Source organism: Sceloporus occidentalis, unplaced genomic scaffold, assembly GCF_023333645.1.
Source record: "Sceloporus occidentalis isolate IW3139 unplaced genomic scaffold, rSceOcc1.0.p SCAF_6, whole genome shotgun sequence".
Lineage (NCBI taxonomy): Eukaryota > Metazoa > Chordata > Lepidosauria > Squamata > Phrynosomatidae > Sceloporus > Sceloporus occidentalis.
In genome coordinates, this window is record NW_028316986.1 from 99930276 (window position 1) to 99957782 (window position 27507).

Consider the following 27507-nt stretch of genomic DNA (forward strand, 5'->3'; position numbering starts at 1 on the left):
GGGTGACACCTGGCTTGAAAGCAGAACATGTGAACAAGGTCTTAGGAAAACACAAGCTAAAACATGAATCAACAGCGAGATGTGGTGGAAGACTATTTTTCAAAAGTGCTTTAAGTGTGTATTCCTTTATGGCGGGGGGGAGGGGGGGGTAGACTAGACCAAGTGTTTTGGACTTCAGATCCCAGGATTCTTGGCTTTTGACCACAGTGACTGGGGCTTCTGAGAGTTGAAGTCCAAAACACATGAAGGACCAAAGTTTGAGAATCACTGGACTAGACAGCCCTTGTGATCTGTCCCAACTCTATGATGTTGATACATAAGTGTGGTTGGGGAACAGGGCTACAACTGTTGCAGCCCAAGTTAAAGCCCACAAAATCAACAGTCTTTCCATAAATATTGATGTGCCAAGTTCCCATTGAATCGGTGAGTCTTTTGCAGCTGGGAGTAATGGATAGAGGGTGGGCGAAGTAACTGATGTGTTCTCAGTATTGGACATTATCAGACAAGGAAAATTGAAAGTATAATCCAATGGCATTCCGAACGCAATCATGGGGTTTAACGTTATTGCGACATAGACTACCACACACCATTTCAGCCACCATCTTGGGGGGAGAGAGGCAGGCAAAGCTCCAACTGCCTGCCAGTAAGAAGAAAAAGCCCTCCTTCCGACTACCATCTTGAGGGGGAGAGAGGCCTGTTATGTTTGTTTTTTTTTACTTTGTATTGTACTTCCTGTTGTACACCGCTTTGATCTAATTTGGAAAAGCGGTATATAAATAAACATTATTATTATTATTATTATTATTATTATTATTATTATTTTGGGCAATGGGAAGTCAGTCTGAACACAATCATGGGGTTTCACATTATTGCGTGAGGTGACCACACGCAATTTCGGGCAATGGCAAGCTATTTTTGGGCAATGGGAAGTCAGTTTGAACGCAATTCGAATTCATGTAAATTTGCTGAACTAGCGAATTCATGTGAATGCGTTCTGGCCCCACTTTCTTTTCATTTGAAATTAAGAGAAATTCCTCCCGTGCAATAAACTCCATTGTTGGCCTGAAACTCCCAACATCCTCACCATTGCTTAAGCTGGCCAGGGCTGTTGGAAGCTGCAGTCCAAGATCATCTGGAGGGCCACACTTTGTTCACTTCTACCATATTTCTATGCGTCTGTAGCATTTCCCAGGACAATGTTACATCAATGCACACATATACGCACAGTTGTTTTGGCCGTGACAAAGACATGAGGGCCGACTCTGCCCTGCCTGATACCACCCTTCTGGCCAGGGCTACATCTTTGTTGTTAATGGCCTTTGAGTAGACTTGGACCTATGACGACCCAAATCACCCTAACAATTGCCCTTCTCAGACCCTGATGATTCATGGCCCTGGTTTCTTTGACTTCGCCTATCCATCTGGAATGTAGTAGAAATTAGGCAGTTTGACACCACTCTCTATGTGCTGTGGCTTCCTATGGAATCCTAGGACTTGTAGTTCCCTGTTTGGCCTTCTCTACAAAAGAGTGCTGCGGTCTTGCAAAACTACAAATCCCGGGTTCCCTAAGAGGGAGATACAGCAGCTAAAGTGGTGTCAAACTGCATTGATCCTGTAGTGTTGATGCACCAGGGTGACCGCACGTCCTCCTTTCCCAGGACATGTCCTCCACTTCAACCTTCTGTCCAGGATGAATCTCAAAACGCCCTCCATTTTGAGCCTGACTAGCAAGCATGGACTTCTATCTGTAGGAGTGCTTCTCGCTTTTATTTGGTCACGTCCTCCGTTTTCCTTGAAGGCCCTCCACTTTGCAGTGTCTGGCGAGGAGGACACCCAGTCACCCTGAGGATGCACCCCAAGGGGGCTGCAACCACACTGCAGAAACAATCCTGTCTGAACACCGTTTTAAAACTGCCTTGGCTCAATGCTGCGGCATTCTGGGAAATAAAAGTTTGTTGTGGCACTAATCTGTAGCAGGGCAGTTATCACAACAGGAGGCAGCCAGAGCAGTAAAAGTGGAATAAGAGTACTATAAGAGTGTATGGTGATGTGGTAATGTGGTGAGAGTGTGATTTACCCAAGGTCCTAGACCACATTACCAGTACAGTGCCACAACAAACTATTTCCCAGAATTCCGCAGTATTGAGCCAGAGCAGTTTTTAAAAGCGGTGTTCAGACAGGATTGTTTCTGCAGTGTGGCAGTGACTGACTCTCTTTTGTTGTCCTTGCTTGGCTGCATCCACACTGGAGAAATAACCCGGTTTGGACCCGCTTTAAGTGTCTTGGCTCAAGGCTATGGAATTCTGGGAATTGGCGTTTGTTGTGGGGTCCAGAGCGGAGCGGAGCACTTAAGGCGGGGCCAAAGCGGGTCATTTCTCCAGTGTGGATACAGCTTTAATGGGCTTGAAGTCCTCTGAGGTCCAAAACACACTGCAGAAGTAACCCAGTGTGAGACCGCTTTGACTGCCTTGGCTCGACGCTGCTAGGGATCTCCTCTGGCGCCACCATAAAGGTCCTAGCACTCAAGCGCTGAGCCAGGGCAGGGAAAGTGGGTTGTTGCTGCAGTCTGTTTGGACCTCATGAACCTCCCTCCTTGGGCCGAGGAAGGAAAGAAAGAGGCCTCCCTCCCTCCCTCCTCGGGGGGGGGGCTGAGGAGGAGGCGGCGGCGGCGTCAGAGGCCTCCTCCTCCTCCTCCTCCTTCCGGCCTCCAGTTTTGGCGCCTCTTCGGGAGGAGCCTTGCCTGAAGACTGAGCCCTCTGGGGCCAGGGATGCTTTTGGCGCCTTGGACGACCGGGGTGAGCAGAGGGCCTCTGAGCCCCAAGAGGACGAAATGGAGGGCTTGCCACGGAATAACAAGGGAGGGCGAGGAGGACACACAAAGCCAGGAGCACTCCTAGGGGTCTAAAGGCTTCACTACACTCTTATAGTGCTGCTGCTGCTGCTGCTGCTGTTCCACTTTTACTGCTCTGTCCGGCTGCCTCCTGTTGCATTCTGGGGCTTGTAGTTCAGTGAGGCCTAAGGGCTCCCTGGCTGAGAATTCTAAACGCACCTCCTTTAAACTGCAAGCCCCAGAATGCACCGCACCACACGGTTATAGCGCGGCTATTCTGCTATAAACTGCTCTGGCTGCCTCCAAAATCCCCTAACGAGCACAGTTTGGGGACCATTCATTGCTGGGTCCTCCAGGTGTTTTGGACTTCAGTTCCCAGAAGTCTCAGCCAGCTTGGCCAACAGTCAGGAATTCTGGGAGCTGAAGTCCAAAGGATCTGGAGGAACAAAGTTTGGGAACCATTGCTCTAATGGATAAGAGGAACTGCCTGACTGCTTCTTCCCACCACTGCCACCATGGCAGAGACCTGCCCCACATTTGCACCCAGGAAAGCGGGCGCAAGAAGGGAAAGCTAGCCCAGGAAGAAGGCCTTCATGCACCATGTTGGAGGGCTCAGAGTTTGGACACATTCCAGGGAAGCAGCAGGGTGACCAGATGTCATCACCACAAAATGCAGGACGCTTCCAGATAAAAGCTAGAAGCACTCATATAAACATAAATTCATGCTTCATGTAAATGTATGCCCTCCATTTTGAGCACAACGGAGAAGCATGAATTTATATTGACATGAGTGTTTTGAGTTTCTATTTGGTCATGTCCTCCATTTTTCTTACGTGTCCTCCACTTGGAGCATGACTGAGGAGCATGGATTCATATTTCTATGAATATTTCAAGCATTTACTTGTTCGTGCCCTATATTTTTCTTGAAGGCCCTCCATTTCGTGGTGCCTCATCCTCCTTGGCGGTTATTAGGGCATCTAGTCACCCTGACCAGGTGTCCTCACTGCCAAGGAGGATGATGTACTGTGAAATGGAGGGCCTTCAAGGAAAACCGAGGGGCTGACAAAAGAAAAGCTCAAAAAATTCTCACAGAAATATTAAGATATAGCCATGTTAGTCTAAAGAACTAATATGTAGAGAGATCTTGACGGACTTTTGAAACTAGCTGAAAGAAAGAAGTTGGCAGCATGAGCTATGTAAGTCTACTTCCTCAGATGCATTTGGTCTGAGTAAGTAGACTTAAGTCTACGAAAACTCATGCAACCAACTTCTTTCTTTGAGTTAGTCTCAAAGGTGCTACAAGATCTCTCTACACACAGAAATATTAAATTCATGTTTCTGAGTCAGGCTCAAAATGAAGGACTTTTTGGAATTCCTCCTGGACAGAAGGTTGAAATGGAGGAATGCTCAGCACCAATGTCTTTCACATCTAGCCACAGTGAGTCTTATCTGTGATATACATGCTCCTCATTGAAACAAGGAATACTCATGCAGGGGGCTTCAGCGGGTGTTCAATGGCAGGAAGGAGGGAGGTCTTTGAATGCTGCAGAGGGAAGAGGGGAATACGAACCCTCAGAGTACCCCAAAAGAGCACATGCACGCATGTAAGAGAAACTTACGTATGCATATGTCCCTGACAGAATGCCAGCCAATGTTTCTGAAAAGATACGACTAGAAAAATGGGGAGATTTCACACAAATAAAACTATGCTACATAAAGAACATAATAGATTTCAATGAAAGGTTATCCTTTGTTGTTGTTAACCACCCTCGATTCGATCTCAACTCATGGCAACCCTGTGGATGAAGCATATTCTAGGATATTTTTTTTTCAGAAGAGGAAAATATTGTCAATATACAGTTTAATATTGCTGGCCAACTTCATTTTGTCTTTCTTGTAATTATAGGTTCACTATGATTCTGAATACTGATCAGATAAACCTAATTGGACAAGTATTTGAGTCGTATATTTTGGAACACCACAAAAATGATATCTTGCAGATTTTAAGAGAGAAAGATGATGATGCCCATTACCCAGTTGTTATCGACGCTCTAACGCTTTTTGAGACCAATATGGAAATTGGTGAATATTTTAATGCAGTCCCCAATGAAGTGCTTCCCATTTTTGATAATGCATTGCGCAGGGCAGCTATGACAGTATGCCAGTCCGTTTCTCAAGCTCATGACTTCATCGTTAAACAGAATCTTCATGCCAGAATATCAGGTAAGGCATAATTCGGGCTTCTTTAATCATAAGAATGTTTTTAAAATACATTGTTTATTGTATTATATGTATATTATATATTGTAATACATTGTACTGTTATACTATTGTATAATTATGAGTCTATCTGAACTAGACAGTTACAACAGTTTGATCCCACTGTAACTGTGATGGCTCCCTTTTGCAGAACCTTGGGATTTGTAGATCAGTGAAATACTTAGAATTATTTATTATCTGTAGTCCAGTCCCCTGAACTTCTGCTCCCAAGATGCCTTGAGAAGAAGGAATGAGGATTAGACCAGTTTAATTATGTAAAGAGGCCTGCAACTGCACTACTATATAAATATTGATTATTCAGGGCTGGGGGAGCTGACGGCTTAATGGGTTCCAGACAAGCATATCAGAGGTCATGTAGCAACAGAGGATGGGACAATATCCTAAAGTGCGTGGGTTTACCCCTGCTGCTGGCACGTGCCCCCAGTTTGCTTGCCCCAGCCCTTCACTCACATACACCCAGACGTGTGGACATGCAATCATATACACCCATAGAGTGGCCTTTGACTCTTGCCCACCATTCACCTTCTCCTGTTGGGGAAGGTAGGGCTGAATCCCTCTGAGCCAGTGCCTTGAGGAGTAGCTCATATTATGATTCTAATTCTCAAGAGAAAGCAAAGGAACTTAGTTTGAGGAATGGACCATCCCCAAGAGGAATGGCAGGTGGCAGGGAGTACGTTCACAGACTCTATTAGGCCTGTGAGCTAGAGATTCAGAGAGTTGCAAAGGAGGCCTGCTGGTTAGACTGTTGAAGACAAGAGAAACCATGGTTGTAGTTTGTGGGGAAGAGGTCAAAATGAGGGCTTTACCTCCCCAAATAAGTCTGCCCCTCAATGAAATTTCCTTTTAGTCCCCAAATTTCTAGCATTCCGGAGAGTGAGATATTGAAAAGTTCAAACCCAGAACTCTTACATGTGCTGTGCTCATATTTCCTAGGTAGCTTTGCCTGCTCATTTTCTTTAATGCCTAAATTGTATTTCTAAATTCTCAACTGTTGTAAATTACCGCAATGCTAGAAATTGGGGAGCAGAAAGAAAATTTCATGTGGTGGCAGAATTCTTATTTGTGAAGGCAATGCCTCCATCCACCCACCCATCCACCCACTCCAGCTCCTCTGGCTACATCAATTGATGTACAACCTATCAGTTGACACCAGATTTATTTTTTCCTCCAGCCCTTTCTGGAATTATTCAGGATTAATATTGGAATTGCTATATAAACACATGCACACATGACACTTCAATTTTTCTTACCCTCTGAAGAGTGTGCTAATAAATCCTGCCAGATCCTCAATTTTGCAAACATTTTTGCTTTAATATCTTTGATTGTAGATTCTTTCAACACTGTAATATGTTTATTCTCAGATCAATGTCTTCATTATTTCTCATCTGGACTATTATATTTCTCTCCTTGCTGGGCTCCCTGTTTTGTATATTTTGTTTTACAGAGAGCAAAAGAAAACAATCCTCTAATTGTTCATATTTTACTTTTGGATACCAATTGTCTGCTTGTCCAATGCTCTGACAGTCTTGCCAAAACGATATGCACTAGCTCATTGAAGCCCTGTAACTCTCTCTGGCTGGAGGTACAGAAGCTGTGCTTTAAGAAGGTCATGGAGTTTAGGCCTATTAATAGGAAAAGGGATGCTTCAGGCCAAATTGTCAGAAAACATAAAGCTCTTCTTAATTTTCGTAGCAAGTATAATATATCCAAAGTTACCTAACACAAAGGACAACTCTTTAGGAGAGGAGGAATCAGCAATTATTTTGTTTCTCTGACTGATTGGTGCAAGAATATCTTTGTTATTAAAACACTGTGTGTTTTGAAAAATCGTTCTATATAGCCACTGAATGGTTCCTTCCACTACTGTAAACAAGAGAGCGTACATCATAAGCTTGGCATCTGCCTCTATTTAACATTTCTAAGCATGCATGGTGTGTCTCGTGTGTGTTATCTTCATAAAAATATGCCTGCATTTCCTGTATTGTAGCCAGCTGCATGTGCATAGATGTTATCCATATTGTGTCCTATTAATCTTTGCTTTTGAAATTTGTATAAACTTGCTTAGGTGGAACATTTTCCAAAAAAGGATTAAGGATTCTGCAGCATATATTCATTTTATTAAACTCAGTGGGGTTTGCATCTGAACAGCTAGTCGAGTAGCTTTCTAAACACTGAATGTTACTGAACTATTTGGGTATTGAATACGAGTCCAGTTAAACTCAGTGGCTTCCAACAGTTACTTGGATAGCTTTTTAAACACTGGATTTTACTGAGGTATTGAATTATATGGTTGTATGGCATAAATAATAACTTGCTTCTTGGCATATGTGTGAAGAAGTGCTTTCCTGAGTTTTGTCACTTGTTCTTTCCCATCCATGAATAGCTATTATGTATTAATTTAATTTATATTCTGCCTTTCTCCTGATAGGGGACTCAAGGCAGCTAAGAAATAAAAAATAGTGGCCCAAATTCATGATATAGGGGGGATACAGACGGGTGGCTCCATGCAGCCCATCTTTGCCCCTCATCAGTGCCACTCCAACTGCACACCATGGCTTCTTTTAAGTAGCGCCAGAATGGCGCTCGTGCACCATGACAACAATGCTTCCAGCGAGCGCTATTTGGGCATGCAGACACCTGTGCATCATTGTCACGCACCCTGTGGGAGGAGCCATGGCAAGATGGTGCACGGGCAGCACTAGTAGGGTTGGGTGCATATGGACGCCCAGCCCTCCAGAGGCCTAAAATCAGCCCCAGGCCGGCGCTTTGCACCAGTCTATACTGGGCTATAGTTGACTAACGTGTATCTGGCCTGTATTCAGCAGTGTCCTTCCTCAAGTGCAAATTATGTGAGCAACAGACACTGAACAGTGGAAAAATCCAATTGGTTATAAACCCAGTCACTCAAGCAGTGGGGACTGGGGACTACAAGCAAATATGTCCTGCTTCTTGCACAACTGGAAAAAAAATCTGCTAGTGCACATTTCTCTGCTATCATTTTCTTGGATTTAGGCAAATAGGTCCCTGCTCTGTAGTGCTACTTTTTTTTAATGGCCATAGTATGGCCATAATTTTGTCAGTGACGTAACTATAACTATGTTTTCTTGACATGATTTAATGTTTCCTGTGTGCTGATTTCACCAGGTCTACCCGTTTGCCCAGAGCTAACCAGAGAACACATCCCAAAGACCAGAGATGTTGGACACTTCCTTTCGGTCACTGGCACTGTGATTCGCACCAGCCTAGTGAAGGTCCTGGAGTTTGAACGGGATTACATGTGTAACAAGTGCAAGCATGTCTTTGTGATCAAAGCTGATTTTGAGCAATACTATGCTTTCTGCCGCCCGTCAGCCTGCCCTAGCAAAGAAGGCTGCAACTCATCAAAGTTCACTTGTCTCTCCGGAACATCATTTGCTCCCAGTAGTTGCAGAGACTATCAAGAAATAAAGATTCAGGAACAGGTCTCAAAAATATTTACATTAATGCTATACATTTCCTGGGTCCTAATTTTTCTGAGGGGAATAAGGGGTAAATGTTTGCTTCAGTGAAAAACCTTTTTGACATCTGCTGTTCCTTTTCCTGTAGTTGTGTGTTCTGTAGAAGTGCGTTCCAGTCAATCTTGACCTATAGTGACCCTACCTCCAAGGAGGTTTGCCATTACCTTCCTCTCATGCTGAAAGAGTGCAACTTATCCAAGTTCATCCAGTGGGTTTCCATTATCAAGCACAGATTCGGACAATGGTTTTCTAGAGTCCTAATCCAACACTCAAACCACCACACCACACTGAGTCCTGTGTATTAGAGGCTATTTCCTGGATTACTGACAAGAGGAAATAGTAGCTTGTTTCAATGGAGCTAAATTCAACATTGTTCTGGTCTTCACAACAGAACACTTGTTTGCTCTCCTCCTCATTGCAGCTCCCTGCTTTAACCCAAAATGGGATCTGATGGGTTTCCCAGCCTTGCAGAGTGTTTTGGGGGTGCACTGGAATAGAAAGATTGCCTGCCCAGGTTTCTTTGAATTTTGCTGGAAGCCATGTGTTCCTGATGTGTACTGTATTACTAGGCAACTATATCACAATTCAAAATTGCAGAAATTCACAGTAAGGATCACACAAAGGAGGTGTGTGTGTAATAGTATTTATTTATATCCCGCCTCTCCCTGTATTGGATATATATTGCACCGATGACTGCCACTTACGGTACTTGGATTCAAGAACAAATATGTATTTTTCATCATTTACTCTTTCAGCTGGGAACATTATTGCTGTTTTCTTTCCACTTCAGCAGTCTCCAGGGGTACCTTTCCTATTGTTTCAGAAGGTCTTCCAATATTTCAGAGGAGATTGGGGGTTGCTTAGCAGACCATGCAGGTGTATGAGGGATAGATCAAAGGAGCCCTTCTGTTCATTGGGGGCATATTCTGGTTCCAGCCCAATACATATTTTCAATTGCTTCATTTTTGTTATAAATATTTTCCTATTTTCGACAAACCTAAAAAAAAATTAGATTAAATCCTTGTGCTGCAGCAAAATCTCATTTTTTTGCTTCCTTTTATGAGAAACTATTTAATTTTTAAACAGGCAACAGTGACTAAACTGAAAAAGAAAATCACATTAGTTATGTGTTAAATAAACCATAAATGACAGCACCATTTGACACTGGTGACTAATGTATTCTGTATGTATTTTTTTCAGTCAATACATAAAGCAGTGAATTAAAGCAACCAACAGATGGGCCCTCCACATTCGTTGGGATTAGGGCACAGGACCCCTGTGAAAGTGGAACAACGCTATTTTTTATCAGAGAGAACACCCCTCTAGGAATCGCTAGGTCCTCCAGTGTATCTTCTGGCAGAGTCGCACTGAAGGACCTAGAGATTCATACAGAGAACCTTTTTATCAAATCTGCAAAAGTCAAAACTGTAAATGTGGAGGGCCAACTGTAAAATACTGAGGCCCAAGGTTAGTTTCATTGTCATTAACAACAAATGGTGACATGTAAAAGAGAAGGATGTCAGAACTTCTGCAGAATTCTTTGCAAGACTAATCCAGACTTGGAGTTGTTGATTATCTGAAACTAAAATAAATGTCATGTGTCTCCAGGTCCAAAGGCTATCTGTTGGAAGCATTCCTCGTTCTATGGTGGTTGTCCTTGAAGATGACTTAGTTGATAACTGCAAATCTGGTGAGTTCTGTTTGATTCTTTTTTTTTAAAAATCATTTTTATTATTACATATTACTAAAAACAAACAGCAGCATCAATAACAAAAAACAAACCAGTAGACAAAAAAGAAACCCCTGAACATTAACAAGCAAACAATCGTAATAAGCCATATTTTAACCTACAGACAACTCATATCTACAATCATGAGTTCTGTTTGATTTCCTATAGAAAATACCATCTGCTTTTTAGGATAGTTCATATTTGAGAAAGGAGAGAGCAGACTAGTGTTTTACCAAGGCTGTCACTGTTGAAATCCTGTCTGAGTGCATAAATGCATGTGTCAGGCTGCTTTGTTGGTGTTAAAATCATTGCCATCATACAACATGAAAAAGTCATTGTCTTATGTCAAAACATCATGCTGTATAACATCTGCCATTTAAAATTTCTGACAACATAGTGTGTGATAAATTTCCCTAAGTTTTGGACCCTTGTGCTAAAGCTTACAGAATGTTGACTCTCTGGTTGTCTGTGTATTTTCTGTACTACAGTACAGAAGAAAAGACAGGTAGATCGTTAGTTTTAATGACCCTAAACCAATTGATTGAATCACCTTTATACTAAATACCCTGATTTCTCAAACTATTCCCAACATATGCATGTATCATTAATAGGCTACAGCTTTAAAAGCACTCATGTGGTCTAAGCTAATCAGTAGCCAGTGAAGAGATTTTAAAACTGGTGTTATGTGGTTCCAATGACCAATCTGGCTGCCTCATTTTGCACCATTTGAAGCTTCCGAACTTGGTACATAGGTAGCCCCATGTAGAGCGCATTACAGAAATCTAAACGAGAGATTACCAGTGCGTGTACCACTGCTTCAAGGTCCTTTTGGTCCAGGTAAGGACGCAGTTGGTGTATCAACCGAAGTTGGTACCATGCATATAGGATAATAACTGTAAAGATGGGTCCAGGAGTAGTCCCAAACTGCAAACTTTGTCCTTTAAGGGAAGTGTGACCCCGTCCAGGACTGGTTGACAAAATTCCGTCCCTGGACTTGGGGTACCTATCGCAAGTACCTCTGTTTTCTCTGGATTCAACTTGAGTTTGAGTATGAGCTACCTCTCAACTTTGTTCTACTTGAGAATTCCAATCTATGCCTCACAGCTTGTTTCCCAGGGATTGCTACCATCAATAAACTGCAGAAGCCTCTAGGCTGACGTACAGTTTCTCAATGCAGAAAGTGTTGTGGAGTTCCTCTATTTATGGAGCTCAGGAAGGCCACTGGTTCACTCCCTTTATCCAGCAACCATTATTATTGTCTCTGCTGATAGGTGGCAGTAACAAGATCTTGTTTGTTGCACACAGAGAACATAAGGACTCTGATGGATCGCATTGGTCTAGTCTAGCATTCTGTCCACACAGTGTTTGACCAGTTTACTACAAGAGGCCCACCAGCAGAACACAATTGCTCTATATCTCACATTTGCTACATCTGCTATAGAGAATCACTCTGCTTCTGGTACTAAAGGTCATATATATAGCCATCCTAACTAGTAGCTACTAATGGCCCTCACTTTAGTGAATTTATCTAATTCCTTTTTAAAGCCCACTTGAGTCAGCAGCCTTCTTAGAGCAATGAATCCCACAGTTTGAACTGTGTGTCTGCCTCTGTTGATGGGAAGACAGTTTCCTGCTGTGTTGAGCAGTCTTACCTCTTTGGGTCTTGGAGAGCTCAGCAAAGGATGTTGGAGATGTTTCATATCTCCTGAATATATGCTTCTCTTTCTAAGGGCGGGGCGGGGGGGGGGGGTTTGGTGGCATCTAGCTTGTGACTGAATGCAGGATGATAAAGAAATCTTTGCCGGCAAAACATGTGTTATCCATGTTAAGAAGCGCTATAGCTTATTTTTATTAACCTTTACGAACAGCCTCCTGGACAACAAAATATGTTTAATTTTTTAAAAGTGCATTTTATCATTATATATATAGTATTTATTTGTATGTGAAGTTATGCAGATTTATTCAGTAGATTAATCATAAGGAAGCTTCATATTCACAGACTGTTACATGTGCAATATTATGGTGGCCATTCTTGTTTTTATCCTCAGGTGATGACATAACAGTTTATGGAATAGTAATGCAGAGGTGGAAACCTTTTCATCAAGATTCACGCTGTGATGTAGAGATTGTCTTGAAAGCCAATTTCATTCAAGTAAACAATGAGCAGATGACAGGAGTTATCATGGATGAGGAAGTCCGGAAGGAATTTCAAGACTTTTGGGAAAAACATAAGAATGATCCCTTGTCAGGTTTGTAAAAAAGATAAAATACCATGCACAGATGTTGGCGGAAGCAATACATACTAATACATTGATTTATCTTTACCCCTTTAAGATGTATTTCTCTGTTGGAAATGACTTGAAGGCACACAGCAACAACAATTATACCATGTTATGTAGCACTTCCAGTGAAAAGTATGCCTTCAGATATGAGGTTCTGCTGATGGATAGTCTCCTGTTCATTCCAAAGGACAGACCCAATCTGTGCTTTCCTTCTTCCATGAAAACAGGAGCTAGGAACATGTGACCCTCCAGAGTTTATTGCACTCCAACTACCATCTGTCCTTGCCATCATAGCTGGTGATGAAGGCTAAGGAAAGATGTAGTCCCCCAACATTTGGAGGCCACAAATTCCCTGCCCTTGATTTCAAAAATAGAAGATTTTACTTATGGGAGAGTTCCGTACCTTTATGCATCTCATCTTTAAAGCCCTTTGTGCTTTTCATCATCACCCAGTACAATCTGCTGAATGTGAATGTTAGGCTTTTAGCATCCTGTCAGACCATGCCACATAAAACAGCAGTTTTTAAAACTGGGTGTCACTTGTCAGTTTCTCACTTTAAAACAAGAAAAGCAGATGATTGTAGAATTAGCAGAACCTTGTTTGGAAAGTGTATTTTTCTGATCTCTTTGTCTTACCAGTTTTTCCATCCTTCACTCCTTTCCAGGCAGGAATGAAATTTTAGCAAGCTTGTGCCCTCAGATTTTTGGCTTGTATCTTGTGAAGTTGGCTGTAGCCATGGTCCTTGCAGGGGGTGTACAGAGAACAGATGCTGCAGGCACTCGGATTAGAGGTTAGTATATAATACTACTTTTTCCTCTTGCTCCCACTCTGTAAAAGACATCTCTTTATCCCTAACTGTGTAAGATACTGGCCTAAATTTGCAGTACCTCTTTCATGTTAAAAGAGCCATCCTCCTTAATGTTCTTTTGATAGAATACCCCTGCTGAATGTCCTCATATCAAATTAAAAGTTATCTCAAAACTGAGTAATGCATATTTTGACAACACAAGGAAATAAATTAAAGGCTTATCCAAGAACAAAAAAGTCCCTGCAATTATCCAAGACTGTTCTCTCATTCCCACTTACCAGGGAGCAGCCTCTGTAATTGATGGGAGGTCAGATCACCAGTCAATTGGGAAGCAGCTGACTGACATTCCCACTACCTCTTATGAGTAATCCCCTGTCACAATTCCCCCTCGCGCCAGAGATTATGTGCAAGAGGGTGGATGTGGGAACATGAGTCAACTGCTTCGGTGATTGACAGGGGAACCAGACCCTCATTGATCATAGCAGTTGCTGCTCAGTAAGTGGGGACTGGATGACTTTCAGAGTACTTGCAGAGTACTTTCAGAGTCAACTAGAGAATACATAGGGGTCATGAATACAAACCAGTAATGAATGAATAACTCTAGGTTACATATTTGTAACTGCCTTAGTGAATTTCAGCCATCCTTTTTAGAGTTAAACATTCTTCACTATAAGGAAGATGTGTGTTTGTGTGCCTTCAGGTCACTTGTCAACTTATGGTGACCCCATGAATTTCATAGGGTTTTCTTAGGCGCCGCCGCTGGTAGATCCGTGGGGGAGCCGGAGCCTTCAGACGGCGCGGCTCCCGCGCAGACCATAAAAGAAGCTCCAAAATGGAGCTTCTTTTTCAGTCGCGTTTGTGACGTAGCGAGGCGCCAGGGGCGCACTCGCTACGTCATAAAGGCTGCGACACGTACGGACGCTCAGCGTCCGATACGTAAAGATAGCGGCGCCCATGTGGAAGGGCCGACGCCATCTTGTACGTATAGGATACGTACTAGGGTTAGGGGGGTGTGGAAGCACCGCCCCTTCCTAACCCTAGTACGTATCCTATACGTACTAAATGGCGGTATGTATCCCGCCCTAGGCAAGGAATATTCAGCAGTGGTTTTGCCAGCTCCTCCTTTTAACCAGGGCTGACCCTGCTTAGCTTCCAGAATCAGACAGGATCTGTTGCCTAGAATATTACTCTTAATATTTTCTTACAATATAGCCAATAAAACATAAAGTTATATTACCTCTTACACTCCTTGTCTCAAAAAAACAATAACAACACACAATTTATCCACTTGCTTCCTTCTCTTAATTTTGCTATATTTTAAATTGCCCATTGTATATTCTCTACTGTATTTCATCAGACTTTTTAACTACTTGAAACTAACAGCAAATTGTGCTGTTATCAATAAATGAATAATCATTCCTATATTCTCTGACAATACTATCTTTTAGTCTTATCATCATTATTACAGCCCATAAGGGAAATGTATATCTTGCCACATTTTCAGTTTCATATCTGGAGGAATCCAATATATTCTGACATTACCCTCAAAAAGCCTGAAAAACAAGTTTTCTCTTTCTGGGGCTATATTAGTATCTAAGTTGCAAAGGGTCTTGTTTGTTCTGTCTGCTACAGGCATGGAGAAAATACAACAATGTATAAGAAAGCTCTGAAGCAGTGGATATAAATGATTAAAAATTACACTGGGCAGGGGAGAAACCTCGGGACTCAATACCAAACGACGCAAAGGCAGTTTGGGATGTAATTTTATTACAATCTCATCTGGAATTCTGAAATCCAAAATATTCCAAAAATCAAAACTTTTTTCATGGGTGGCTGAGATAGTAACACCTTTGCTTTCAGATGGTTCAAATGTACAAACTTTGTTTCCTACACAAAATCATGTAAAATATTGCGTTTAAAATTTTATTCAGGCTATGAATAAAAAAATTCATGTTTAGATTTGGATCCCATCTACAAGATACCTCATTATGCCTGTGCAAATATTCCAAAACCCAAAAAGCTCCAAAATCCTAAACACTTCTGATCCCAAGCATTTTGGATTAGGGAGACTCAATCTGTACCTTGTAGGACAAGGTAACATTTGTCATAATGTTTAATGTAGCTGTAGATTGTAATAGTGGCTGGAATCTTGTTCATAAATCCCAGCTAGAGTAATCTCTTTGAATCAGTTATTCAATGGTGAGTCGGTATATAGAGCCAGAGTAGCGTAGTCATTTCTGGACTCTGAGAGGCCAGAGTCTGAATACCCACTCAGATGCAGAAACCCACTGGATATCCTTGGGCAAATCACATTCTCTCAGCTGTAGAGGAAGGTAACAGCAAACCTCTTCCGAATAAATCTTGCCAAGAAAACCTTGTGTTAGGGCTACTATTAAGATAAAGTTGACTTGAAGACACATAACAGCAACAAAAGTCAACATGTAAGTAGATCCAGTTGAGTCAGTGGGTCTACTCTAGTCAGGGGGAGGAGGACCAAGACATCCAAGAATGGCAGTTTCGACCTTTTCTTTTTCCATTGTGAACTGGATGTTCGTATGGATGTTGTTTAGATGGTTCAAAAACATGGTCATATCTTCTCTGTAGCTCCAAATGGTGAAAGTGTCGTTCACATATTGGAAATTTTGAATTACAATGTATAGGATCTGCTTCAGTGGACAGAGCAAATGAAATGCAGTGGACAAATGGGTAAGACCCTTCCATGCTCTGAATATACAAGTATTCAGGCACCTGTAGGAAAGTCTTTCATTTGAATAATAAAAGTATAAATGCGGACTGTACCAGATTTCTGTTCTGTTGTTCCTTAGCCTTGCTGTTGGATTGCTGTTGGATTCTGCTTACACTTTAGAAAACATTTCTAAATTTCTTTCCCTGCAAGGTGAATCTCATCTTTTATTGGTTGGAGACCCTGGGACAGGAAAATCTCAATTTCTGAAATATGCAGTAAAGATTACTCCACGAGCAGTGCTTACAGCAGGAATTGGATCTACCAGTGCAGGTAAATGGAGATGCTCAAATGCAGACATCAAATTAAGGTAGGTAGGTGAAAGCCCAACCTCAGAATTTGGGCCCACCAGGATAATTTTGAATCAAGTGTTTATTTGAGAATAATCTGTAATTAGTTTCTAGCTCTCCAGGGTTCACAGCTACTGTGCTATCCACCTACTGGGGGCCTGCCAATATCCCATTAATGCCACCAATGCTGTTCCCAGTTGTCAGCATGTCCACACCTATAGTTTGTGCAGCTAGTAACTTCACCACCCATGTGCTTCCCTTGTTACTCTAGAATCCTTTCTCCAAATTCCTATACCTTCTGCAAGCCTACACTCTTGTCCTGTATGTGTCCCCCCCGCAAACACCCCCTGCATCAATTACTGTCATTAGCAGATCAGCTCTTCTCCCCTCATCTGACCTTGTTCCCTGTTGCCTAATTTGTATTGACGCAAAGCCCTCAAAGGGCGATCTCTCATTTAATGCATGTAACATGTGTTGTTTTAACTATGTAGATTTGTAAGTCAGCTTTTAATCAGTGTGATTTTATTCATGAGCTTTGTAGCCCTGCTTAGTCACTCATGTAAAGAAAGGAAAAGTGTGCCCTGGGAAACAGGTTATGACTTTGAATCCCTCATTAGTGGAAGACGTTGATGAAACCTTTGCAAGGCAAAACAGTATTTCATTCCTCAGCAGTATAAAGCATGCTTGGGCCTAATGCTCTCAAAATGACTGTTACTGGGACAGGAATATGCTAGACGGGGGGAGTGGTTTGACACACTACCAAGCAGCTTCATCTGTTCACATGGTGCATCATGTAAGAGCACCTTCTGAGATTTCAGCTGTTTTGGATTGGTCTTTAGAACAGAGGTGAGGAAACTGGCCCTTCAGATGTTACATCTTCCAATATGGCATCATGGGAGGTGATGTCCAGTATTCAGCGGGTTATACATTGCAGATACCCCCTTTTGGAGGACCTAAGATTGATTCTCAGGATATCCATCTTTAGGCGTAGGAATGGATTCCTTCTGTCTCAACCTGCATCATCTAAGAGGACTAATACATACTGGATGTTAAGAAGAGGAATGGGAGTCATGTAGTCTTCTAGATTTTGTTGGACTACAGCAGCCTAGCCAGCATAACCAATGTTGAGGGATGCTGGGAGTTGTAGAACAGCAACATTTGGAAGGTCTCATGATTTAATGCCCTGTTTAAAATGCAGATGCACCCATTTCTGTTGTTTAGGTTCTATTTCTCACCTTTCACCCAACCATACAGGGTAAGGAAGTCTCAAACATTTGGATTTAACAGTAGCGTTCTAATCTAGAAGACTGCATGACAAGAAGCAGATACAAGCACCAGTCTGAGATCATTCCTCCAAGCTAATGGGATGTTGCTTTACATTTTGAGAGACTCTGGTAAAGCTTCTTTGTCACACCTGCAAACTAGTTGCTGCAATTGGCAGTGCTTAGTGTAAAGCAGACTGGGCCATTATGTTGCACAGTCTACAATCAAAGCTTGTGCGCAGCTGCTGTGTTAGCAATTAAAAGTGGCAGTTAAGCTGTACATACAGACTATACCTGCCTTCCCACACATAAGCTATTATGGCTGTTTTGCAAATGTACATGAAAAGACTAATTGTACCTACAGGCAAAGTTAAATTTTTCTCTTGCCTCCACCCATACTTATTTACCAGGTGAGAAAAGCATACATGTCATATGTTTTAACAACAAAGCCTCAGGGTTATTTAAAAATAGTTTTATTTATACAGCCACTCAAATACTTTTTCCTTATAAACTTTCTACAGAATGTGGGGAGTTTTGTTGAATTCATAAGTTCCAAGGGAATAGGTACAAGGTGATAGTTGTGTCTTGTGTGTATCTACAGCTCAAACATACAGAGCGTTGAAGGGCAGAAGGTCACATGCAGTCCATATGAGATTCTAACATGACATTTAATGAATTTTCCGATGTTGACCACCCTTTTGAAGCAGAAGGCAGTGCGTCCGTAGAAAGGAGTGATTGAAGGTTTGGGTTGCTACTTTCTGCATCTGTCAGTTTTTCAGTGTTATCCTCCCAGTTAATGTGGAATCTTGTGACTCTGGGATTAGATGCCAAAATATTCCTTTGGAGCTGGAAAACAAAGGGGTTAATGAACATTTAGGAACTATATCAGGTATTCAAGATTCCTGAGACAGACCTTCAAAATTTAAATACAGGAGAGAGAATAATGAAGCTGCTCCTGCTCTAGAACAGGAGTGGGTGAATTGTGGCTCCTGGACCATATGACACCCCCAAGACAGCTCTTCTGGCCCTTGACCCCTTCAAACTCCCCCTTTTCTGGCCCAAAGAGCTGGTAAATTGCTTGTGCTAGAAACCCCCAAGTGCAACAACTCAACTTTTAAACAGGTTACAAGAGCCACCTGCACTATTCAGCATACCCCCTCCCCAAAAAACTAGCAGTGCACTTTAGGGGATATGTGGCACTTTTGGCAGTCCATATGCTTCCCATAGGGCCTCAGAGGCAGAAAACTGGCCTTGAGGTCCATCACAGTTGTATACCCATGCTGGAATGTTGTGCTGCTTAGTGGCTGTCATGGTGCTTGCCAGAGCTTGTTGTGTCAGTGTAGGCAGTCAGGAGTACAGGCCCTCTCCCTCCAGCCATACACCCTCAAAATCTGCCCCAAAGGACCAAAAAACTCTATGAAGCAGGTTTGCAGTACCAAAGAAAGCTGCCAAGGAAAAGGGACACAAAACCCAACCACTACCATTAGTGTCAGCTTAGATTTTGACTAGTGTTCTCACTATAGAAGAGCAGATGTTGGAAAAATATTACAACATTTTAAATATCATAAGCAAGTAAATTCTGAATAGGTTAATTCTTCCCCTTAACCAGTAAATGACAACAACTTGCACAAATATGTGTGAAAGATAAGGCTCTAACTATCACCAGCTTCACCCTCACCCATGGACAGCATGTACCTCCTCACATATTATTCTCCCTGCATAGAAAGTGACCCCCCCCCACCTCACTGTAACACACCATCCCTTCTCCCTGGCCCCTTCATTTTTCACACCATGATCCAGATTTTCCATTCATTGCCCCTGGCTCAGTTTGTGGCTCAGATCTTCATACTCTAAAATTAAATAAACTGGTGTTCCACTGTAAAATGTAGCTCAGTAGTTAAAATTAATGCTGAAAGAGCCCTGTTGGACCTTAACCTGACCTTAGTGTCTCAAAGAATGGTCATAAAGGCATTAATATTTCCAAAACTGATCTAATGTTTCATAAGCATGTTAAGAGCTAGATGCGAATTGGATATTTCATCACACAAACTAAATTTTAATGTTTGCTTTAAATTTAAAATTTAAACTAACTGTATTTTATCAATTTGCAAACTTTTTGTAGATCAGTGCTACTATTGTAAGAATCAATATACATTATTTTGAATGAAATAAGACCATACAGATAATGCACTCTTGCCTAAAGCAAACACAAATAAATTTAAAAATAGGAAGGCTTAATTGTTGTAACAGATCTGGACAATTTTGTTATGCCAGCTGAAATAGTATAGCAAAACTCAGGGGGGTGTGAGGAAAGAAACAACCCTTTTACTACAGCTGCCCTTAGTTATATTTCTGAATAATACAGACCTGCATCTCATTATTTTCTTTAAATTCCACTTAAACATAAAGCAAAGTAAGATTTGGAGTGATGAGCTATGTTCTTTCTTCAAGGAAAAGATGTTACATAATACATTCGGTAGCACTTATGCATACATTCCAGTGTTGATTTGATATATTCTGAGACTTCATCTGAAACTGAACAGGGCTTGTGCTACTGGAATATAGATAACATTTTAGCTACGACATGCCAGCAAAATAGCATACTGGCTTACAGGACAAAAAACAAACTGTGTGGCTAAATGTCTTAGCAGCAAGTAGGCCGTGATTTCTCCAATATGTGAATATACAGTCAGCCCTCCATATTTGCTGGTTTCCCTTTTTGCCCATTTGATGATTCACAGATTTGATTACAGTACAGTGGTCCCTTTCCTTGCACAGGGATCCGTTCCGGACCCCGCCACATAAGGCAAGTTCCGCCTATGCTCGAGTCCCATTGAGGATAATGGGGTTTCTGCAAGCAGCGGTGCAGAGGTGCAAGTGCCGCGCGTGCGTGCGCCATTCATTGAATAACACTGTAATATGTTATCTCTAGGAAATCTCTAGGTCGTCTGGCAGGAATCTATGGTCAATGTCCATCAGAAGCTAACTACTTGCAATTTTTATTTCTATTTATTTACTGTCAGTTTTTTCACTTTTGTGAGGTTGGGGGTTATGCCCCTAACTCCCACATATGTGAAGGGCTAACTAATTATGGATGAGCAGGCTTCTAGGTTATAACTAAAAGGTAAAATAAACCCCACAAATCTAGCTCAGTCAGGTAGAAATGCATCTTGTATTAGAGGGTCTCTGAGCATACATTCACCCCAGAAATGTGTAAACCTCAGAACCAGGTTAACAAGTTCTTCCACACTCAGATCTACTGCTGGGATACAGGAAAGCACATTTCCTCAAGGTTTGCTTTGCTTTGAAAACATAGTCATCTGGGCTGATACTGTAACAAATGTACGAGTCAAAAATCCCTATTAGAACTCTGAAAACACCTGCAAATCTGCATCTACTTTCTCTTAAGACCTCCATATATAGGAATAAATTGTCACAGTAACTGATGACTTTTAAAAAGATGTGTACAATATACAGTAGGCCCTTCGTATCTGCTGGGGTTTCATTCCAGTAGCCCCCCTGGATGCCAAAATCCATGGATGCTCAAGTCCCATTAAATACAATGGTGCAATAAAAAGGTGTCCCTTATATCAAATGGTAAAATCAGGGTTTGCTTTTGGGAATTTTTATCTTTTAAAAATATTTTCAAGCCGTGGATAAAAAAATCCATGGACACAGAGGGCTGACGCTACTGCTGATAACCCAAGATAAATCCAATTTGAGAAACTCATTATTTTTGAATTTCCAATACAAGTCATATATTTTGATTTAAATAATGTCTGGCTTGCTCTTTGGTTTCAATTCCCTTTTATTTAAATTGAACTTAAAAGATGTTGCACAACTAAAGACATGCATATCCTACCTTAGAAAAGTCTGGCTTTACTGGAGGATTCTCTCTCAGTTCTGTTTCCGTATATTCATTGTTTACATAATAGCCAACTCTAATAAATTCTTGACCTCTATAGGTGCAGGTGATTAATACAACTGTGACTCCTACAGCATCTGCATCAGGAATAAGTCCTGGATTAGGAGCATCTGCCTGCAGCCAAAAGAAAAAAGGGAAAAAATGTTAGAAACTTCCCACCTGATAGTACTTAACTATTTAAGTGGATAAAGAGATTCACATCTTGAAAAATGTGGAAGCATTTTAAATCACCACTGATTTGTTTCCCCTTAGATAAATTGCCTGAACCCACCCATCACAAGGCCTACAAATTTTAAGATACAGAAATGTAGTATCACAGCAAGTTATTCAGGTAGCAATTTTTATACAGCAGTTTAAAGCACTCACACATACTGGGACTATCCATTCCAGTACAGGTATCCTCTAAAAATAGGCAATGGCTAGAACAGTGGTTCCCAACCCTTTCTATGCCCCACGTCCCCTGCAAAACTAATAACACATTTGAAGATTAAAGTCTCAATTTATAATTTTTGAACCATAAATTGAAGAACGTACAATATTGCTGGTGAACAAACTGAACTTAGAAAAAGCTAAGCTTTTAACTCGGTGCATATCTAAACTGAGCAATTAGATTCTAATTTATTCAAGAATAAAATGAGCAATAACTCATGATTCCAAGGACACAAGCCAGTCTTTGTCACACATGCTGAAATTCAATCTCGCACCCCCTGGGGGTGTGGGCATCCCATGTTGGGAACCTCTGAGTAGATGATTCCTCTGAAAATAGGCAATGGCTTATTGAATGAAAAGATCTAAGTACAGACCCAATTACTATTATTATTATTATGCTTTATATAGCACTGTAGATTTACTAGTCTTAACTAGTGCAGACCCACTGAATCAATGGAGGTAATATGCGATGTTCAGCAATCCATTCAATGGATCTGCTCAGGTAGGACTAGCCACTGGATATAGGCTCAAAATAGTACACACATCTTCAATAGTGGCCTGTCTTTCCTATGGCGGTGTTATGTGTTTGTTTGTGTCTTTTAAAAATTATGTCTCTATCTTAGAACCAGTGCAAGAGAAATTAAATTTTCTCATTATTTATATATATTTAATATTGTGTGTGTGAGAGAGTAGACCTTCATGTGACCTTACTTAGCTTCCAAGATCTCTGTCCATTTGGGGACCAACAGGTTCCTCAATATGGCTCAGAGGAAAAAATATGGAATTACCAAAAACATATCAGCCAATTAAGAACGAAGCCACAGTGACTAAAACCAACATAATAACAAAATAAGTAAACAAAGTGGTTGTTGTTGTTAACTACCTTCAAGGAGATCTCGACCCATGGCAACTTTGTAGTTGAAACATCTCCAAGACTCACTGTCTTCCACTGCTCTGCTTAGTTCCTGCAAATTCATACCTACGACCTCCTTAATACAGTACTCATCTAGCATGTGGTCTTCCTCGCTTTCTACTTCCCTCCACCTTTCCCAGCATTATTTTTTTTTTAACGAGTCCTCTCTTCTCATGATGTGTCCAAAATACAACAGCCTAAGTTTTGTCATTTTGGCTTCCAAGGAGATTTCTGGCTTGGTCTGCTATTGCACCCATTTGTTTGTCTTTTTTGCCATCCACAGGATCTTCAGCACACTTCTCCAGCATCACATCTCAAATGCATTGATTTTCTTCCTATCTTGTTTCTTAACTGTCCAGCTCTCACATCCATACATGATAACAGGGAATACAGTGACTTGTACGATTCTAACATTTGCGCACAGTTGTTATCTTTGCATTTCAGGATATTTTTTAGTTCCTTCATAGCCGCCCTCGCCCATCCACTTTTAACAAAGTGGTTAAACAACATTAAATGCATGTTTGAAAAGGCTTTATCTGCAAACCATTCGGTTGAAAAGGAAGGGTCATTGGAGAGTAAGTCCTAAACTCTAGACAGGATTGGCTGCCCAGATGTTCCTGAGCTGCACCTCCCCTCACCACTGGGTATGTTGGCTAAGGCAGCTGGACAGCTGCAGTCAGTGAACATCTGGAAGGCCACATGCCGCCTACCTTGGACTCTAGAGCCTAGGCACCACTACCAAGGTTGCCCTGTTCTGCTTGTTTAACAATTGCATATCAGGTATTGGTGACACACAGAACAGGCCCCTCCCAAAACCTTCAGCAACTCTCTATGTGGGGAGAGACTACTTACTATTATAATAAATAATAAATTATAATAAATAACAGGTATCCAGACTTGCACTCATCCACATGTTCTCAATTTAAAATTAGCATTTAGAAAGAGAGGTACCCAGCTAACATTAATTCTGCAGCATCCCCAAAATGCATAAAAACAAAACTTACCTGAAATACAAACATATGCCTTCCTGCGGGTACAGGGCCCACCAAAACTGAATCTAAAACTTGATCGTATTCTTCACTTTCAGCTGAGCCCACGTAGATAATTTTCCACTCCAAATCTACATTAGAAGACAAAAAGTTTTAATGAAACAGCATAAACTACTTCTATTGCACATGGAGCCACACAAAGATAAGAATTACTTTTACCGCTATTTCTTCCAATTCCTGAAATTGTGATCTTTAACAGAGAGAAGAGAAAGAACTTGCGATCGTAACCATCCTTAACTTAGCTCAAGTGTTAAAAATCACTTGTTTACTTCCAAGAAGGTTTCTACACCTCTTAATTTTGAGGGATCTGCATTTATTATTAGCTGTACTAATCCCTTAAAATTGGTGTCACTAAAGGAAAATGGAGCCTTGTACAGAATTACAAGGCGAGGAGAAACACTCAAAGATGACACCAGACATTGTGGGTCAGCCCTAATCAAAACCACACAATTAAGTTCAATTAGCAAAACAAAAAGAGATGCACCTTTAAATACAAGGCTGGATCCACACTGCAGAAATAATACGGTTTGATACCGCTTTAAGAACCATGACTCAGTGCTATAAAATTCTAGAAACTGTAGTTTTGTGATACATTTAACCTTCTCTGCCAAAGAGCTCTGGTGCCACAATACAACTGCCAGAATTCCATAGCACTGCCCCATGGCATTATTGTTGTTGTTGTTGTTATTTCTTATCACTCCTTATAGCTTGGGGCAGGGGACAACAACAATGAATGAAAAACAATTAAAACACATATCAATTTAAAGTGGTGTCAGAATGGATTATTCCTGCTCTGTGGATGCAACCCAAGTTGTCTCCCTCCTTTGTGAAGTGACAAGCTCCTTTGTTAGGCACAGAGGACTGAATTTTGCGCCTTCTGGTTGGCCCAAAAAAGGTATAACTATTGGGATGCTAACTGTACTTTGCTGTATGGCCAACATGGATACCCCTGAAGAGGGCGAGATTACAGTTGGCCCTCCAGATTTGCGGCTTCTGACTTTTGTGGATTTGATTAATATGTTCTCTTTAAGAACCTCTAAGTCCTCCAGTGAAACTCTGACAGAAGATGGCCACAGAGTTGTGCTGAAGAACCTAGAAGTTCCTAGAGAAAACACTTCTAAGCATTTGTAGGTCCTCCAGCATGATTCTGTGGTCAACCTCTGGCAGACGTTGACCATAAAGTTGCACTGAAGGACCTGGAGATTCCTAGAGAGGTGTTCTCTTACGTAAAAGGAATAGTGGCTTTTTTATTTGTGGTTTTCCCACATTCATGGGGGTTCTTCACCACTAACCCCAGCAAATGTGGAGGGACCACTGTGTGTGTGTGTGTGTTATACATAGTGTGTGTGTATCCAGAGCATTCTTAGTAGAAACAGGTTGCCTTTCTTTTTCAAACTATTATTACATATATTATATATATGCCGTCGCCCCTTCGTTTTCGCGGACTTTGCAGGCAGTAAACGGAAGGGGACAAAATGGGGCAGGCGTCCATGGGTGCCTGCGCTGCCATTCAAGCCAATGGGGCTTGAAACCAGCGATTTTCCATTTTCATGGGGGGATCTGGAATGGATCATCCATGAAAACAGAGGGGCTGCTGTATTTTATATATATATATATATATATATATATGAGAGAGATGAGCAATTCTTGTCATAAACAGGCTGCCTTTTCCCCCAAAGCACTATCAGTTCTCTCTCATATAGACATACAAACACACTGTACACACACACATACATACATATATATATGAGCAATTCATTGTCAGAAATAGGCTGCCTTTCTTTTCCAAATCACTCTCTCATATATATGTGTGTGTGTGTATCTCTCTGATATATCACTATCTCTCTCACACAGAGAGAGTATAGGAGAGAGTGATTTGGAACAGAAAGGCAGCCTGTTTCTGCCCATGAATTGCCCCAGATAAAAGCCTTCTTTGCAGGAGAGGAGGGAGAAGGAGACTCAACTGCCCCTGCCCCCCCTCCCTTTCTGGGCTGCTTTCTGCCCCCCCGGGGAGTCCTTCCCTCCCTCCAACATGGCTGCTCCCATCCCTTGCCCCACACAAGCGCCTTCCTCCCAACTTGGGCCCTGCCCTCCCTTTCCCGCCGGCGGGCTCCCAGGCACCCCCTTTCCCGCCCTTTTTGGGGGGTGACTACTGGCACGTCCTCCTTTTCCAGGACACGTCCTCCATTTCAGCCTCCTCCTGTCCAGGAGGAATCCCAAAAGGTCCTCCTCCTCCTCCTCCATTTTGAGCCTGACTGAGGAACATGAAGTTTACACTCTTCTGAGTGCTTGGTGTATGTGTTTATATACACAGACCTATCACATATATACATATGTATGCATATCATATATATATGTATATAAAAACCAAAGACAAGAATGTATATGTATTACATATAGTGTATTTAGCTTTCCCTTGGAGGTCCTCCATTCTGCGAGGACACCATATCATGTCCTTATAACCTCCAAGGAGGACCAGGCACCACAAAATGGAGGACCTTCAAGGGGAAGACCCCCAATGTAGGACATTATAAAAGCAAAGAGAAATGACTGTAAATACGAGCCCATGCTCCTCAGTCGTGCTCAGAATGTAGGACACGGCAACATTAAAGCTAGGAGCAGTAGAAAGAAAAGCTCATGCTGCTCAGCCATGCTGAGAATGGCCAAAGGAAAGCTCAAAGCACCCAGACAGATGCAAATATAAAGGCATGCTTCTTGGGCTCAAAATGGAGAGCATTCAGGAAAAACAGAGGCCGTGGCCACATGAAACTCCGGAACACTCCCAGAGATAGAAAGGCCTGCTTCTTAGTCAGGCTCCAAATGGAGGCGTCAAGAAAAACCTCTCGCAGAAAGATTTAAGCCCGTGCTTCTCACCCAGGCTGCAGCCACACTGGAGAGATAACCCGGTTTGGAAGCGCTTTAACTCTGTCTGGTTCTTTGCTATGGAATTCTGGGAGCTGGAGTTTGTTGAGGGGCCCAGAGCAGTTAAAGCGCTGCCAAACCGGGTGAATTCTGCAGTGTGTCTGCATCCTTTGCCTGCCTTGCGCCTCCTCCTGGGCGGCCTTACCTTCGGAGAGGTCCTCTATGCACTCGAAGGTGATCTCGAACTGGAAGGGGTTGTAGAAGGGCGAGGGGTTGTCCAGCACCACCACGTTGTTCACCTGCACCTTGGCCATCGGGGACCCAAAGCGCGGCGGCGGCGGCGGCCTCCCTCCCCTTCAGCCTCCCATTCGGGCAATGGCTGCCTCCTCCCTGCGGCCCAGCAAGAGGGGCTCCACCTGCTGGAGCAGAGCCTTCTCCTCCTTCTTCTTCTTCTGCCAGGCAAGGCCCGCCTTTTATCGCCTGGGACGACAGCCGGGGTACGGTGGCCCTAAGGCGCCGGCTCTGGAGCTTGTGGCTTCAATACTCTGTACACAGCGGGGCGAAGGTCTCTTTAAATGCTGCGCTCTGCCTCCCGTTGCATTGTGGGT

General features: G+C 42.2%; 2 protein-coding genes across 2 annotated transcripts in view; one reads left to right on the forward strand and one right to left on the reverse strand.

Annotated features, from left to right (window-relative positions):
- The first annotated feature begins 2720 nt into the window (after window positions 1-2720).
- MCM9 (minichromosome maintenance 9 homologous recombination repair factor) overlaps window positions 2721-27507 on the forward strand; it is a 40724-nt gene continuing 15937 nt past the window's right edge. Inside the window, exons 1-7 of the mRNA XM_089530500.1 lie at window positions 2721-2795; window positions 4737-5053; window positions 8254-8570; window positions 10215-10296; window positions 12384-12584; window positions 13283-13408; window positions 16323-16442. Coding sequence (XP_089386626.1) covers window positions 4744-5053; window positions 8254-8570; window positions 10215-10296; window positions 12384-12584; window positions 13283-13408; window positions 16323-16442 — 1156 coding nt within the window. The 5' untranslated portion in view covers window positions 2721-2795; window positions 4737-4743. The remainder of the gene's footprint in view (window positions 2796-4736; window positions 5054-8253; window positions 8571-10214; window positions 10297-12383; window positions 12585-13282; window positions 13409-16322; window positions 16443-27507) is intronic.
- LOC149311163 (histone chaperone ASF1) lies at window positions 18179-27442 on the reverse strand. Its single transcript, XM_089530498.1, has 4 exons — window positions 27105-27442; window positions 23993-24108; window positions 21584-21760; window positions 18179-18567 (listed from the first exon to the last, which is right to left on the reverse strand). Exons 1-4 carry the CDS (start codon window positions 27211-27213, stop codon window positions 18355-18357), a joined length of 615 nt encoding a protein of 204 aa, XP_089386624.1. The 5' UTR covers window positions 27214-27442; the 3' UTR covers window positions 18179-18354.

Bases quoted from the DNA above. Each gene is read 5' to 3' on its own strand.
- LOC149311163 (XM_089530498.1), bottom strand. From the start codon at position 27,213: ATGGCCAAGGTGCAGGTGAACAACGTGGTGGTGCTGGACAACCCCTCG. The intron at 24,109-27,104 runs GTAAGGCCGCCC...CTTCTAATGTAG, and splicing joins CATAGAGGACCTCTCCGAAG to ATTTGGAGTGGAAAATTATC. The intron at 21,761-23,992 runs GTAAGTTTTGTT...TTTTGGCTGCAG, and splicing joins GGCATATGTTTGTATTTCAG to GCAGATGCTCCTAATCCAGG.